This window comes from Cervus canadensis, chromosome 1, assembly GCF_019320065.1.
Source record: "Cervus canadensis isolate Bull #8, Minnesota chromosome 1, ASM1932006v1, whole genome shotgun sequence".
In the NCBI taxonomy this organism is placed as follows: domain Eukaryota; kingdom Metazoa; phylum Chordata; class Mammalia; order Artiodactyla; family Cervidae; genus Cervus; species Cervus canadensis.
The window spans coordinates 125,181,036-125,198,019 of NC_057386.1; the positions used below are offsets into that span (position 1 = coordinate 125,181,036).

The window sequence follows — 16,984 nt, forward strand, 5'->3', positions numbered from 1 at the left end:
AAACACACTTGTCCAGTCTTTCCTCCAAAGAGCAAGGAATAGACCATGCTCTCACTGTGACATAGGAAAAAACTCCAATGAGACATAAGTAGCAATGTGGAGGGCTCTGGGCTCTTAACCTCCATTTTGCTGTGAATGTTATTAATCACAGCATGTTAATTTACAAGAGTCAAGTGCACTCAGAGTTCACATTCTGTTTTACCTGTGACTCTTGTTATTTAGTCGCTAAGTCATGTCTGACTCTTTTGCAATCCCATGGACTGTAGCCCACCAGGCTCCTCTGGCCACAGGATTTTCCAGGCAAGAATAATGGAGTGGCTTGCCATTTCCTTCCACATGGGATCTTCCTGACCCAGGGATTGAACCCACGTCTCCTGTGTTGGGAGGTGCATTCTTTACCACTGAGCCTACATATGACTCACAGACAGGCAATGGGAAAGGATGAGATTATCTTTTAAGCTTCTTATACATTCAATTCATTTACCTCAACACCATCATTTTGGGGCATTCTCTATTTTCAAAAGAGTTTATAGACTGGAATCAAGCTGAAACAAAGATCACAGCAAGTCCAGAGATAAAGTATCAGTTTGGTCAAAAGGTGAGTTCAAGTTTTTCCATAAGGTATTAATGGAAAGACCTGAACGAACTGTTTGGCCAACCCAATAATAAAGTATTCCGATATGAAGAAACCAGAATCCATCCACACCCGAGTCATTATTTTCTCTAATCTCCTCAGATGAAACCATACTCATGATGCTCAGAAGATACTCCACTCATATGGGAAATCAGGTCAGCACCAGTTTTAACTAAGTCAGGAGTTTGGAGGATGAATGACCTCAACTGAAAAATAAGGTACAACTCAAGATAAGAAATGGAGGTTAAAAAAAAAAGATGGAGGATGTTGCTACAAACCTTGCCGCTTTCAGCATCCTTTTCACTCTCTAAGTTTTTAATCTGTTTCTCAGCTGCTTCAAGCTGCTGTCTGAGGTTCTCGATTTCTGATTTACCTTCGAAGCTGGCTTTCTGAAGCGCATCAAGATCCAAGAGCTTTTCTTCGGCAGCCTTGAGCTGTGATGTAAAATGATCAATAACCTTGGTTTGCTCATTGCATTTGGCTTGTAGCACCTCTAGCTCCTTTACCTTTAGCTCGGCTTCCTGCAGTTTGTTTAAGGTGTCCTCCATTTCCACGAGGTGCTGGTCTTCCGCTTTGTCCAGCTTCGACTGGATGGCTTCCAGACTGTTCTCCTTCTCTTTAATGACTTGCATCAGCTTAGCCTTTAGGGCTTCGAGCTCTTTCGTGTGAGCAGACCTTTCCGAGTCCTGCTTGTTCTGCAGCTTTTCTATTTCCTGCTGGTAGTCTAGTCTCATCTTCTCTATCTGCGTTTTTAACTCCGCAAACTCGGCTGTCTCGGTGCCGACCCCCTTGCTGAAGGACACCTTCAGCTCCTCCATGGCCTGCTGGTGGGACGCGATGGCTGTCTCCAGTTTGGACTTCCACAGGGCGATCACGTCTGAATTCTCCTTGTTGGCGTGGTCAAGTTTGCTTTTCAGGGACTCATTCTCTTTGGAAAGCTTCTCTGTGGTGACCTGTAGAGCCTTTAACTCCTTCTGGTGTGTTTCTTCCCGGGCTCCAAAATGCTCCCTCAGAGAAGCGACTTCTTTCTGATGGTTACTATGGGTGGTTTCTAACTTCTCCTGCAAGGCGCTGATCTCTTGCAAGAGGGACAGTGACATGTCCACATCCCCAGCCGGCTTATTGGACTCCAGCCGCCTCCGCAGCTCAGCTACCTCCTGCACTCGCAAAGCGAGGTCTTTCTCGAGTTCCATGATGCGGGACTTTTCTGACACCGTGGCCACCTAGTTAGCATCAGTCAAGGAGAAAGAAGAGACCATTTAAATGATGAATCACTGACAATTTTCTCTAACCTTGGAGATCTTTAGTGACTACCCCATCTCAGGCAGCAGTCAAGCCACCAAGAATGTCTGTGTGTCAATCCAGGCGTGACTGTGGCTTAAGTCTGGTTCTAGATGCTCCAATTCAAAATACAGTCCAAATTTACAGTCTTTGGCAAACTTTTCACCATTTTGAGACGCTAAAGGAAAATAAAACTGAACTTTATTGAGCTTAACTCACCCCGCAAATAGCTCTTTTCCCTCTAAAGAACCTTAAATCAGGAAGAGTACCCATTAACTATAGTTAGTTAATATAAACAGTACCTTTCAAAGTTCTCATATATTTGCCTTCTGGAAGAAGAATCTTTGTTTTGCCTACTCTACCCAAGGGGTATAAACGCTTATCTATCTATTGGCAGTGACTTTACCGAAGTATGCTGTCCAGTACAGCAACCATGAGCCACATACGGCTACTCAGCACTTGAAATGAGGCTATGAGAGTCATATATACATCAAATAATGATGACTCAGGGAAAAACAGAATGTATCTTGTTAATAATTTCTTATGTTGATTATATGATGAAACGATAATAGATTGGATATATTCGTTTAAATAAAATGTTATTAAATTAATTTCACCTATTCCTTTTAACCTACGCACATTAATGTGGGTACCCGGAAATTTTAAATTATAAAACATCTGTGGCTCATGTCATAATCCTGTTGGGTAGCACCGGCATAAAAATACCTAGGAAACGTTTCAGTGAATACCACGACTGGGGAATGAAAGCCTCAAGTGGATAAAGAAGAACAAATTGACGAGACTTTTTTTTAAGAGAGGACAAGGGAAAAATTGTTACTTACCTGCAATGATAAGTAAGAATCTTATACAGAATTCCCCCCCCCTTTTAGGGTTTGTAATTCGTTCACCGTCTTGGCATACATGTGTCGCTGCCCTAACCCAGTGGTTCTCTGACCTTAGTGTGTGTGTGAGTCACCAGCAGCCCACACACACTGATTCTACCTGAGCTTGGGGACAGAACCTGGGAATCTACTGTTATTTAAACTTATACCCCAGGATGAGGAAAACCATTTTCCTAACCTTCATCCTTTTATTCTTGGAAGCTATTTCCCTCTGTTATCTGACAGGTAGTCAGTTCGGTGCACAAAAATGTGGGAAATGATAGCTTCGGGCACAAAAATTAATTACTGGGCTAACCAGGGAAATAGAAGGGGAACTTGAATGATTTCAAGATATCAGTGAGTCCCAAATTTCACAGATCAAATGTCCTGCAGGGTGAAGGTTCGTTCCCTCGCTGCCTTTAACAGGACAGGAGACAATGGATGTATGTTTCCTTCAGCCCCTTGGCCCAACAACAGGCTGTGAGGTGGATAAAGACTAAAGGGTCGATCATAAACAAGAAAATAAAGCACTTGGGACTCCCAAGATGGCATGATCAAGTCACTGAACATTTCAGAGCTGGCTCTAATTGTTGTGTTTCAGGATTGTATGTAGGTATTTGAAAGATGGTAATTCATTGACTTAGCTTTTTCTGGGGTGGAGGTGGGGAGGTGAGGAATCGGAGAGCTTGTTACCACAAAATAAGGTACATTATTAAACTCCATTGCTACGAGGTCTATAATACAAATAAATTGAACCCAACAAGGCACTAATTCTTAATCAGTCACAACAAAACTGTCAAACTGAGGAAATGCCAAGTAAAAAATGAGGGAAAATAATAGTTTGATTATGGAGCATTTTCATAGCACTTCTATTTTTAACTTCCCCAAATCTGCCCTCAGGTGAAACTATCTATGTGTCTGCCTTTCCCACCATGAAAGTCAGGTTACTGTTTCTAATTCTTGCTGATGTCTCTACAGCACCAAGCACGCTGTTTATAAGCTGAGCTTACTGGCTTAGAGGAATTTTACAGCACTTCCCAAAAAGGAATGTGGGTGATGGGAAATTTATATGGGTCAGGAGTTAGTTCCATACTTGGCAGACCTAGAGTGAGGATCAACAGGACTGTTACAGGAAGGTAACAGTTTGAATCTGAAACACTTGAATAAACTGTGCTGTGAATGGATGCTTTCTTATCCACAGAAAATTTAAAAAAAATTGTTTGCTGACAAAGCTGTATAGGAGAACACTTCGGAAGTTAAAAAAATATATATATATCCTTACTTCAATAGCCAGCCACACCACAGGAGCTCAGGCTTCCTATCAGTTCCTTGTATTTCCCAGATCAAGTCTGACTCTCAGGTAACAAGTACATGGCACCAAATTACCAGGATTTTTTTCCTTACCAAATACACAGAAGACATCTTTAGTTTTGAGGCCGACTGAGAACATTTTCTTTCTTCTTAAACAATAAAAAAACTCATGACTTAGAAAAGAAAAATGACTTGATTTTCTAGATTTTTTTAGATTAATGATTTCTCGAGAATTTTTTACAAACACTAGTAATTCAAAATAAAAAAATCAGGATACCAAATTTGATTAGAGATAGAATAATTTTTGAAATTTTAAAATTAAGGATCTGGGTGATTTAGCTACTGACAGTCAAATTCAGGATTTAAAAGGTATACATACATACGTGTTTTCTTATATGTGACTCAGATTAGTTCTTAAATCTTTTAGCACAAAATGACTTCTGTAATAGAGAGACTCCATCCTGTAGTGGTTAAGAGCACAGACTTTGGGGTCAAATGGCCCAAATGCAAATCCTGGCCCCACTATCTCTATTAGCTGTGTGAGCTGGAACATATTAGTGCCAGTGCCTCAGCGTCACTCATCTGTAAAATGGAGACAACGCTACTACCTCCCTCATGGGACTGTGGTGAGACTAAGTTAACATTTGTACAGTGCTGGGAATAGTGTCTGGTGTAAAGAAAGCCCTTATGGGTGCTTAAACATATAAATAAATTTCACTTTTTTCATCTTTCAAGTGAACACATGACTAATGCACTGCCTCCTAGGGCCAAACACTGTGAGCTGGGGGTTGGCAGAAGTCATTCTGTTCCCAACACACTTTTCCCTCCTAACCACCGAGAATTTAACCTACTGGGTAACAGAAATACAAAGAGACCAGCTGCCAAGGGAAAAAATAAAAAAAAAAACTGGGGTGAAAATCCTTAACTCTCATTAAAAAGAGCCAATGTTTTCCAGTCTCTTCACCCAAGAGGTCAGGGAAGAAGGCAGAAAAAGAGAGCTAAAGTAAAACAATAACAAAAAATTACTTAGAATACCCACTAGGAATATGAGGACAAGAGGACAATTGACTGCTGGTGGCAAACAGCAGAAAGGTTATTTCCTGGTATTCATACAAAGACCCTCAAATGCAGCTGTGGATGTCCATGCAGTCTGTATAGTTGCAGAGTTTAGATGATGATTTTGGCCAAGTTAACCAAAGGAATGAATCTTCACCTTGGACAAAAGTTTCAATGTAAAGCACCTGGGCCCTCCCATCAGCCTACACCCATGAGGACCTGGGCGATACCAGGACCAGCAGACTCAAGTCGAACCACTGGGTCAGGGCTGTAGGCCAACTGCAGGGCCCGTCACCCGCCGTGTCCATCATTCACAAACATGGATCAGCTTCGTTAAATAGTGAAAACCATTACCCTAGTGTCTTCTAACTCCCTCTGGAGTTTGTCAGCTTTGGTCTTTTCAAAGAGCAGGCTCTGTTCAAGCTCCTTAATGCGGGCATGCTCCAGTTTGGTCTGCGTCTGTTAGTAAAAAGGAAGAGGAAGAAACACAACAGTGCCACCGTGACATGCCAGCAGAGGAGGAGAAGGGCGCGGCATGCAGACTGAGCCACCAGTACCTTCCGCCGAAGGGCGAACAGAAAGGGTGATGGAGAAGGGATGGGCGTGGACTGAGATGGAGAGGTTGGGGGTGGGGGCGATGATGAACACTATGGACAAGAGGATGAGGTGGGCAGGGGACATGAGCTAGTCTACTGAGAAAGAAAAAATGGAAAACACGTGAGGCAAGATGAAAAGTGTCAGATGCATGCAGCCAAATACAAGTTATATTGATAAGTGAAGTTTATCAGCACAAATTAGAATAGTTAATATTCCTCTAATCTATCATTTTCGCTCCTCCCCGCAATAGCTACTTGACATTAATGTGTATGTAACTGACTCAGTGACTTAAAAAAGTAGATTGGCCCTCAAACTGAACATCCATCACCCAAATATGGACAAGATTAATGTCATAAGTCTACATTTGGTTGGTAAGTTCCTAGCGCAGATCTCTGTACTTCTGCATACAATTTGATGTGAGCAAGGGTCAAGTATTAAACCTAACAAAGGAAGTCTACGAACTGAAGCTAAGGAAACCACACCAGTGGTGCTGGCTGAGATGAATGAGAAGAATCTGGGATTCTTAGCAACATTCCCATACATGACAGATGAGGAGCCATTAAAGTGGACTTTCCAAAGAGTGGCACCAGGAAAACAGGAGGAAGGGAATTAGATTTAAAAGAGAAAATTCAGTGACAGTTATGCTTGAAAGCCTCCATCCCTGGAGCTCAACGCAGGAGAAAAGTTTAACTGGAACTGGGAAGGGGCTCATACTCTTAATCCTAAAACAATCATTTCGCCTCAGCTCAGAGGTAAGAAACACGGTGACTCAATAGAAAGGCAAGAGTTTCGACTCCATGCAAAAAGAGCCAGTAAGATCCTCACATGTTTTAAAACCTCAGATTTTGATGGAACCTGATGGAAAACCCAGAGGGCCATCTCTTTCTAACAGTCTTAAGTGTGGAAGAATCTTAACCAATTTGAAATCATCTAGATCAGTCTGAATGGACCTCTATCCCCACTCACCTCTCCAACCAAAGAGGTTAGCAACGTAATCAACTGACAAAACCTGTCGATAGAGCTGCCCCCAGCAGTTTCTGGTTATTCTGTGGTTTTAACTAGTTGGATCTCTCCATCTGGACAATTTAAGGGAAAAGACAACAAACCCTAAAGTGACAGAAAGCAGTGCAAAGCTTAAGCAGAAACTAGAATCTTTTATGTTATAAATATCTTTAGTCATTCCAGCAGTACTCTGGGGATTTCAATATATTCAAGGGGTCAGTTTGCTTATGAACCAGGTATAAAAAACCATCATAGCACTGCATGGTATCTGCATTCAGCAGTTTGTTCCTGCTGGCTGTTCAAAAGACAGTGCGATATAAATTCAGTATCTGGCATCGTTGGTTTTTTTGCTTTGTGCATGTCAGACCTGGTATTTCTACTGATACAGTATCCTTTTTGTTTCTTATACTGTTCAGTTTGACATAATCTTCAATAGTAACTAATAACTTTTTTTTTCTGTGGTTGTCATGAAGAACTAGACATCCCATCTCCTGACCCTAAACAGGAACCTATAGTGAACTGCTTGAGGAAATTGGATCTTAAAGATTACAGGTGGCAAACTTTGAAGTGCACTCCACTGAAGATCAGAGAGGCCCAACTAAAACAGCTGTGGGCTGCCTTGAAGGTGACAACTTTGGAGGAACTATGGTGACTGGCAGTGGAAAGAATCAGGACGTGTGAAAATCCTTAAAAATTTATTGACTTAAATAATAATGTTATGAATAAAAAGAAACCTTTGTGCAGAAAGTCAGCATGTAAAAAAAAAAAAAAAAACCATCATAGAATATTTTAAAAGTAAACAAAAAAAATGTCTGTAAAACTTCTTCGCTTGCTTCAGCTCTTCACACTCAAAAAAATTATGAAATAAAAATCAGAAACTTAATTGTTTGGAGAGTCCCCTTCATCTATATGTGCCTTGCGTGTATATGCTCAGTTGCTGAGTCATGTTCCAATGCTTGTGACCCTATGGACGTGTAGCCCACCAGGCTCCTCTGTCCATGGGATTTCCCAGGCAAGAATACTGGAATGGGTTGCCATTGCCTCCTCCAGAGGATCTCCCCAACCCAGGGATCAAACCCACATCTCCTGCATTGGCAGGTAGATTCTTTACCACTGTGCCACCTGGGAAGCTCCGTATGTGTCTTAGGTAGAGGTTGTTCAATTTACCTGCTTTCACAAAAAAAAGAATCTCATCCAGATCTACGTTTTAATAATTGGGGTCATAGTCACAAGAACAGAAATGCAAAATTAACAGGAAGAAGCAAACACAACAGTACCTTTCTTCTCTTGACATGGAGTTCAGTGTCCTCTGGGTAAAAGGTCACTTCCCACCAGGGAAGGCCCAAGAACACCAGAGTGGGTAAACGTTCCCTTCTCCAGGGGATCGTCCCGACCCAGGGATTGAACCCAGGTCTCCCTCATTGCAGGCAGATCCTTTACTGTCTGAGCCACCAGGAAAGCCCTAAAAGTCGCTACTACTTCTAGATAAAAGGTAAACACCCACTGAACGTGATCTTCTCCCCGTTCCAAGATCCTCTGGGTATCTCCGGACTGGTGAGAGAGTGCCCACGGATGATCTGGGCTCTGCACTGCACTTGGTCAGCCATCAGCAAAAGGAACTAGCAACCTGCTTCCCTGTCCTTCCCTGTATGTCACAGAAATGCTCAGCTGGATAGGACCACCCTGCTTTTAGGACTATTACTTTCTTTGACTAGGATAGAGTATCTCAAGAGGAGAGTCCTGGGGCCATGGAGGGTGGGGGAGTTAAGAGGGAAAGCCAAGGCTCTGCGAGAAGCGCGAGGAGAGGCAGGAGGGAGGCCTCATGCAGACTGACTCTGGATGCAGCAGGAGGAGCCTACTTTGGGAGCAGAGGAGAGACCCAGATCACTGAAGTAGCTGCACAAAAAGGAACCCTTCAGAACGGAGGCTTTAAAAAAAAAAATTCGGTCTTGAGTTGTCTATTTCAGCTGCTGGGAAGAAAACTCCTTTGTTTTAATCGCATTCTCTTGTGGTGGTACATCAGAAGAGGAAGAAGCTTTCAGGTTTTTTTCAATTGGCATCTTGGCCGGCAGGGTGCGCCATGAAGCCACGCTTTTAAGTGCTCTGGTAAGATCACTTCTGAGCCACTCTGGTAAGATCTGAATTGGGTGTTTGATACTAAACAGAGGGAGGAAGAAAAAAAAAATCTCCATATCTTGTGGCAGTGCTACTAGAAAAAAATCTCACTTCAAGAATAATAAACTTAGAGGGAGGGGATATATGTACACTTATGGCTGATTCACCTTGTACAGCAGAAACCAGCACAACATTGTAAAGCAATTATCCTCCAATTAAACACTTAATTTAAGAATAATAAATTTAAAATACACCATGTCTTCACTGAAGAATGCCTGCCTCCAGCTTCACCAACTAGGGGAAACACTGACCCAACAAACTGAAGTCTGAATTTCTTGTCAGCCGCACTGGCAGCCATTGGCCAGCAGCAGGCACTCACACAAAAGGCAATCAGTCCGGGACTCCATGTTCCTTTATTCTAATGGGAATAAATGAAATTTGGGGAAATTTTACCCCAGAATTTCTGCAACAACTTCATCTAATATCTTTTATGTTTCAGTCAGCTATCATATATTTTGGAAGAATTCTATTAAAACTAGAAGGCCTTATGAATTAAATGAAGTACGTTGGGCCCCCAGACACAATTCTTGTCTTTCTGCCAAAATTCTTTATAGAACATATATGTGCCTGTGTGTTAGACAAATGGATTTACAGAACTTAGTCATTACATACAATTTCTTCAGGATTCAAATGTAACTGCTTTGAAAGCCACATGCACAGAAATATTAAGAACAATGTCTCAAGGTCAGATTATGCAGTTAGTATTTGAGTGTATCAATAAGCATTTTAATCTGTAATCAATCTGTGTTAACAAGGGAAGTATCCATACAGTTAAGTGCCCTCTTACATTCTCAGGATCTTCAGAAATCTGGCTCTTTTGCTATCAGTAAAAAAATAAAAAAATTAACAACAAAAGAGACATTCAACTAGAGTTTCAATATGTGTTAGGGTTTCAGCATAACTTTGATTAATTACAAGTTTACTGGACACACTAGCCTATCCAGTGCTGGTGTCAATATTTTAACTCGCTCCTCAAAACATTGTAGGCTGTATTTGACATGAATTAGATGATGATATGAAACTTCTAATGAGATTTTGGGGTGTTTTTTAAATGGATGAGAACAACACAGAAGTCAACTAAAGGAGTGTAACTCTATATGAAATGAGTGACGAAGACAGCTATCAAAATTACTCATAATCCATTACATTCTGGGCCTTATAAAAGCAGACCACAGAAAATGTTTCCCTTACTCTCTGTTGACTGTAAAGATACATTTATTTCAAAAGAAATCAGCCTTCTTATTTGGAAGGATTTTGAAATTTACATGGTGTGGACATTCAGTAGACTCTAAATAAAATCGCAATGGTAGCAAAAATGTGTATTCTGAGAACTGCACAGACAAGAAACTTCTACTAAAATATTACAGATTAAAGTACCAAAATTCTGCTAAATTTTAAAAATTTAAAATTTGCATTTGTCATACATCTAGCAGTGGTTTGAAAAGCATCAAAGCCATTTAATTCTGGGGCCTTATTAAAAAACTCATATGAATCACTGTTGTTGTTTAGTCACTAAGTCATGTCTGACTCTTCGAGACCCCACGGACTGTAGTCCACCAGGCTCCTCTGTCCACGGGATTTCCCAGGCAAGGATACTGGAGTGGGTTCCCATGTCCTTCTCCAGGGGATCCTCCCAACCCAGGATTGAACCCATGTCTCCTGCATTGGCAGGTGTATTCTTTACTGCTGGGCCTCCTGGGAAGTCCTGAATAGCTGTTAAGAGATGAGAAAACTTGATACTAAAGGAAAATCTCTGAATTGAAAGTATGCCATGAAATAAAAATTGGTCTTTTTTTCTGGAAATTACTAATACTTTAAAAAATCAGTTACCATAACATATATTTATTTTCTATAGGGTTATAAAGGATTTATCCTGCTCAATTGAAAAGGAAAGCTGAGACTGTCCTGAACTATCATGATGAAATAAAAAATGCTCTTTAAAATGCCATTCTGATCATGGGAGGAATAAGTAGAGTCTCACTTAGGACACACTGCCAGATTTATGACTTGATTGACTTCAATGCAAGGTTTTGAATCTGGAAGCATGAGAAAAGGGTAGGGAAAATTTTACCCAGCTACCAGAGTTGAGATGCATAGTGACAGGCTGGAGGGCAGGCAGCCCCTCAGCCATAGCCCACAGCCCAGAGGCGGGGATTCCTGCCACCCCCTCTGCTGCCTGTTCTGGCCACAGTGGTGTTATCCATATTTCTGAATACCGCACCCGCAGAAGCTTTAGATGGCTGGTGGGGTTTTACCTCAAGATCGCCCTTAGTAATCGATTCTTCTTCAACCCGGAACTGAAGGTCCTCAACCTTCCTGTGGAATAAAATCAAAACAAAATACTTAAGGAAGTAACTAAGGAACACCTCTGCCTTATTCCCCAAATTATATATATATAAAATCAATGTCCTCATGAATTTAGCAGATGACGATGGAAAGAAATGCCTTAGCGACGTAGAAAATGAAGAAATGCATTTTAAAGCCTCTGGTTTATAAATCCACAAAGTGAAGAGCTCTTCTCCACTTAGGAAACGCCAAAGTTTTAACCAGGTATGGATCCCAGAAAGTGAAGAGTTGAGAAAATCAACTGGTTCGCCAGGTCACAACCACCAGAAATGGATCTAATCAAGACAAGATCAAACTGGAGGGAAAAGGTCTGATCACCATACAGACAGGTATGAGAAGGGAAGTCTATAATATCTACTTCCCAGTAATAGAACATAGCGGGGAAACTAGCACAGAAAACAAATCTGTCTTTATACCACCCACATCAGATATTCCAGGGTGAGGTCAGCAGGCTACCCATGCAGAGATTCCCAGGACAACATGAGTACCTGTTCCAAGGCTGGGAGAAAAAGGCTTGGAATAATTTGGGAGAGAGGCGATCAAGGATTCTATTTCTTGCTTCTAAAAATGCAAGCTTCCCCCCCCCAACTCACATCATAAAAATCTCTGATAAGGGCTGTGGGTTTTGATCAATGCCATCACAAAGTCAATGAAATACGATATTAGGAAGATTTACAAAACCTGGGTAACACCCACACTGAATCTTTACAAAATTGGGTATAGGAGAAGGAAGAAAAGGAGGACAAAGTCCATCATCATGCTAAGTCGCTTCAGACATGATTAACTCTTTGCAACCCTATGGATTGTGAAAAGAAGGACAAAGTCCATAAACTACGTGCAAAAAAAAAAAAAAAAAAATTCACTAGCATTTCTAACAAAGTTTAGAATAAAAAAATTCTACTCTGTTGAATCAGAAACATAATCATAGGTTGATGCCCTCAAGCTTACTGAAGAGCTGGGGGAACATTTCTACTGTCCAGAAGTCAGCTCAGCAAGAGCTGGTTTAAAAACCCAAGCAAGTGGTACAGGGGCCTTGGCCTTCAGGAGGGCCTGGAAGGGTCTGTCAGTGTGTCTTGTTCACTTGTAGCCGTTTTTATGAATGAGATTCAAGGAGAACTTCCTGTTGTAGTGCTCCTCTCCCCAGTGGCCAGTCATCTCCTCAGTGAAGCACTGAATGTATGACCCACCCCGCCACCCCGTACCTCCCACCACAGCCAGTGTTTGTGACCTTCCTGAGCACTTGGTCATCCTAGAGACCCCTGAGTTACATCACTGTGATCCGAACTGACAGCAGATGGCATTAAGTGCAACTGAGGACAAACGTCCCATAACCCAGAGACAGTCAACCGATTCCATGCACACACCTTTCCCGGAGATCTCATTTGCTCATGGCCTCAAAAGACCTTCTATGAGAAGCAAGCTTGCTTTCTTTGTCTCACACAGTTGAGCACTGGATTTCATCCTGCCCTGGATAGTTCTCTAGCTGAGAGTTCTAATTTCCTATAAAGGCAGTGAGTTTCTCGAGGTGAAGGCCCCTCTGTTACTACCCCGTTCCCCAACACACATAATTTCATCAGATACTTGGACAATGTTTCATAAAGACCAGGTAACTGGGCCCAGGAAAAAAAAAATCCCCTCTCCAGGAATGCCTCAGGTGGAAACTGGGTTTGAATTAACTGACTCAGGCCATCCTCTAGAGGATGTCTGGCACACAGTAGGTGCTCAATAAAAAGCTGTTCAATGAATCAGGGCACATTTATCTGGTTCCAAACTTGTCAAGAAAGCCAAGTCAAAGCAAACCTTCCTCACACAGTATGGGGAATCCTATCTCCACTGAATACACAGTCAGTCCTCTGGTTCTCAGGGTTTGACACCAACAAGGCTGTGGATGGGAAAGCTCTTCCTAAGATGGTTTAAAAAGGAGAGCAGGTTTTGGGATCACCTTTTCTCCTCTTCAAGTTGGTTGAGAAGTTCCATCTTCTCCCTGTCAGCAGCTTCCACCATCGTTCGCAGCTGGTCCATCTTGGCCTCCAATTCCAGGACGTGCTGGGAAAGGCAAGCGTGTTAGTGAGTGGCCTCCTCCTGACCCAGACATGCCTCCAAAGAGCTACAGCTAAGTGGTACAACTGTGGGTCAGCATCAGTCAAAAACCTTGTCACGTTAAAGTGCTTTCTATGATCTCTTATAACAGGTTATTCTCGGCAGCACTTCTGGGAGCCGGATGATGAAAAACCACACCATTAAAGCAAATGGGGGTAATGCTAAAACAACTCTCATCTCTTTTTAAAAGATTTTTTAAGGTGGACCATTTTTAAAGTCTTTACTGAATTTGTTAAAATACTGGTTTTATTGGTTTTATGTTTTGGTGTTTTTTTGTTTTTGTTTTTCGGTCACAAGTAGGATCTTAGCTCCCCAACAAAGGATTGAACCTGTACCCCCTGCATTGGAAGGCGAGGTCTTAACAACTGGGCCACCAGGGAAGTCTCCACTCTCATCTTTCTTGAAGCTGAAACTCATACAAAGCATAACCTACAAAACAGGAGTTGTAACCACTACTAAGGTCCTAGTGTATAAGCTCATCTGACAACAGACAGGCCAAGAGACCTGGATGTAAAGACCAAAGAGCACAGCAGACTCAAGAAGAACAGAACTTCATCTTTATGATGATGCAAACTGGTACCCAGGGCACAGCTTTCAAACAAGCCCAGGAAAGACATCTATGCTCATTTCAGCACGCTCGAGATCAGCTCCCTGGCTCCAAGCACCAGGTATGCTGCCCAGCCTCCTCCCTCAATTTAGAAACCGTCACCGACTCCACGATAAGATCAGCCTAGAACCCGTCACCATCTCCGCCACAAGGTCAGGGCCAGACTTTACCTGGTCATGTCCGTCCCGGGCCAGGGCGAGCTCCTGCTCTATCTCCCCCACGTGGCTCGTGGCCTTGGCCACCTCCGCCCTCTCTAGATCCCGTTCGGCCAGCAGCTGCTCAATATGCTGCTGCTTCTCCTTCAGGGCCTCCTGGAGGGCGGTGGTGCCGGAGATCTTCCTGGCATAACGGGAGGAGGTTTCAGTCAACTGCAAAGGAAAGTTAAAGATGTGAAGGGCGACGATGCTTTGAGGGATGCAGGGAAGGGGCGGTGCATGCAGCACAGGCGTCTCCTCGGCAAAGTAAAAGCGCTGCCCCTGGCTCACAGGCTTGCCCAGGCTTAGGAAAGGTTTTCCATCGTGGAAACAAGACGGCACGTGCCTCGGGCCTGTCAGTGTCACAAAGAGCCCACCAATGTAAAGAGGCCACAGAAAAACCAAAAAGATGTTTGCGGCTCAAAATCAAAGGTGCCCTGAGCTGGGCTGAGGGGGCTGGGTGGAAAAAATCTCTCAGGACCCAGGTCACAAGCTTCTCAAGACTCCATTTCTGCCTGGACTTCATGAATAGTTATCTTCTCATTAAGACAGTTTGGCCAATCTTCTGTTCCTTAGACTTTAGGATGAGACTTTTTTCAACTTCTTGAGCTTCTACACACCATTAAGTGACCACGATGTCACCCATGGAATCACAAACCTTCCTTCAACTGATTACATAGTTTACACACTTGGGACTTTGTGAGATTTTCTTCACTTTTCTTCTAGAACAAAAGGCAGAGGTGATTTCACCCAGGGATCCAGCTCTGAGGACCTGATTTCCAGTCCCCAGAAAGATTTACAAGGATGAGATGAAAAGGAAACTTGTGTTGTGCCTTCAAAGCATGTGTGAATGGGTGAGTGAGTGTGCAAGTACACACACAAGAGAAAGGAAAAAAGGGCACGGGGCGGGGCGGGGGGTAGAAAAGGGGGATAGGAGAAGTTCACGGAGAAAGAGAAGTAGGGGGAGGAAGGAGAGAGAAAAAGAGTGCATGAGAGGGGGAAGGGGGAGGAGAGCAGGAGTTGAATGAGAGACAGCAGTGGGGGGCGGGGAGGCGTGGAGAAAACCTCTTTCTGCTCTCATCTCTGCTGTTTCACACAGCAGACACCTCCTCAAGGTGCCTAATTGTCATGTGAAAACACAGAGAACAAAACCTTCTGTTAAAGAGTTCAGAGGTCATTTGGACAAGCTGAATAACACTCTTCCAGGCTGGGCTCTGGGGGGCTGGGAGGGGCTCCAGAAGAGGCTGCAAACCCTTGGCCAGCGTTTGTCCGAGGCCCTTTACCGAGCGATCTCTGGCTTGAGGAGAATGCCACTGTTTCTACTGAGAGAAATTTCTTGAATTACTTAAACATATGAGGGGGAGGGGGATTTCCTGTTCTCTCTTTTAACCACCTGACCTTGACTTTCCAGTTTCACTATGTGGTTATACTTTCTCGTACTAATATTTCCTCCCTTAAAAAAAAAAAAGAATTATTTATTTGCGCGTGTCAGGCCTTCATTGCGGCATGCAGGATCTTCATTTGTTTCAGCACGTGGAATCTTTAGCGTGGCATTTCAACCCTCAGTTGTGGCATATGGGATCTAGTTCCCCAACCAGGGATCGAACCCTGGGCCCCTTGCATTGGGAGCATGGAGTCTTAGCCAACATTTCTTCCCGAATACACTAAATCTGAGCTTCCCAAACCCTGCAGGGAGACACACCCCAGGGTGCTACAGCTAACTCGCAGGGGAACAGTGACACCTGTTGGACATTATGCAAACTACTAGCTGGAGGCAATTCAGCTTCAACCTTGGATTGTATTTACAATGATATTACAATCCTTTCAGGCACATCTCTCCAAAGCTTGGTTTTGGCCACTGCCAGGACAAAAAGCCCAAATCAATGTAGCACAGAAAATGAGGGTAGCAATGTTCACTACGAGTCCAAGGTTTCAAAGGATGTGCAATGCCCACAAGGAGCAACCTAATAGTAACTCATTGTGGTTATTTAAGAATGAATTACAAATACTATTTTTGCTTTCAGCTAATGAGTATCATTTTTTTTTTGAATAGTTACTAAACCGTGAGGACATAAATATTAAGCTGTTTGGACTGAAATACTTAATAAACAGAACTGTTAGCTATTTTTTTTGGCCTATGGGCACTGTGAAAAAATAACAGAGACTCTAAAGGTTCTGTGGAACTGTGCTAAATACTGTCAGAAGATCATTTTGCATTCAATCTTTCAGCTTTTTTTATATATGTACAATGGATCATATTGTCGAGCTGTATTTTTAGGAAATCATGCATTTGATTATCCTGTTTTTCACATATTCATTTATGGTGATTTCTGGTTTAGAAACTATAACCACTCAATATAAAGAGATACAAAAATAAGCTGCTTTAAAAGGCAATGAGACTCATTTCTCTTTTGCTAGTTTTCTTCAAAGAGGAATCAGAACTGGTCTAAAAAATAAGAGGAGAGGTTGGGAGGATAGGAAGGGCTTGGGGAATCTCCAAAGAAATGGACACAATTGTAACATAATAAAAATTTCTCCAAAAAAAAAAAAGTAAGAATTTGGAATCCAGAGTAGACATGTCCACAGAATTGCTCCTGAATTAGTCCTGAGAATGTAAACTCATGTCCTGAAACGTAAACTCGATGTCCACATTAGAGCTGGCTGACTGACTCTGAACAAGACTTCATCCAAATAGAGGGTTTTCTTCACCTCCATTTCACTCAGACATTCTAAGAGTTCTTGTCAAGCTTTTCTTATCAAGTTCACTTGTAATTTACACGCTGAAGATGCAGGCTTTTAT

At 42.5% G+C, this 16,984-nt stretch overlaps 1 protein-coding gene and 1 non-coding gene across 5 annotated transcripts in view; one reads left to right on the forward strand and one right to left on the reverse strand.

Annotated features, from left to right (window-relative positions):
* CLIP1 (CAP-Gly domain containing linker protein 1) overlaps positions 1–16,984 on the reverse strand; it is a 114,687-nt gene that overhangs the window by 50,205 nt on the left and 47,498 nt on the right. For 2 of the 4 annotated variants that reach the window (XM_043441651.1, XM_043441661.1), the window contains exons 6-9: positions 14,161–14,358; positions 13,226–13,329; positions 11,193–11,253; positions 913–1,857 (exon numbers count right to left, since the gene is read on the reverse strand). In XM_043441651.1, coding sequence (XP_043297586.1) covers positions 913–1,857; positions 11,193–11,253; positions 13,226–13,329; positions 14,161–14,358 — 1,308 coding nt within the window. Of the gene's footprint in view, positions 1–912; positions 1,858–5,517; positions 5,623–9,724; positions 9,758–11,192; positions 11,254–13,225; positions 13,330–14,160; positions 14,359–16,984 lie in introns of all 4 variants that reach the window. The other 2 variants (XM_043441638.1, XM_043441643.1) reach the window with 2 other exon arrangements.
* Positions 7,016–7,152, forward strand: LOC122425513. Its single transcript, XR_006264888.1, has one exon. It is a non-coding gene; the product is annotated as a small nucleolar RNA SNORA8 (small nucleolar RNA).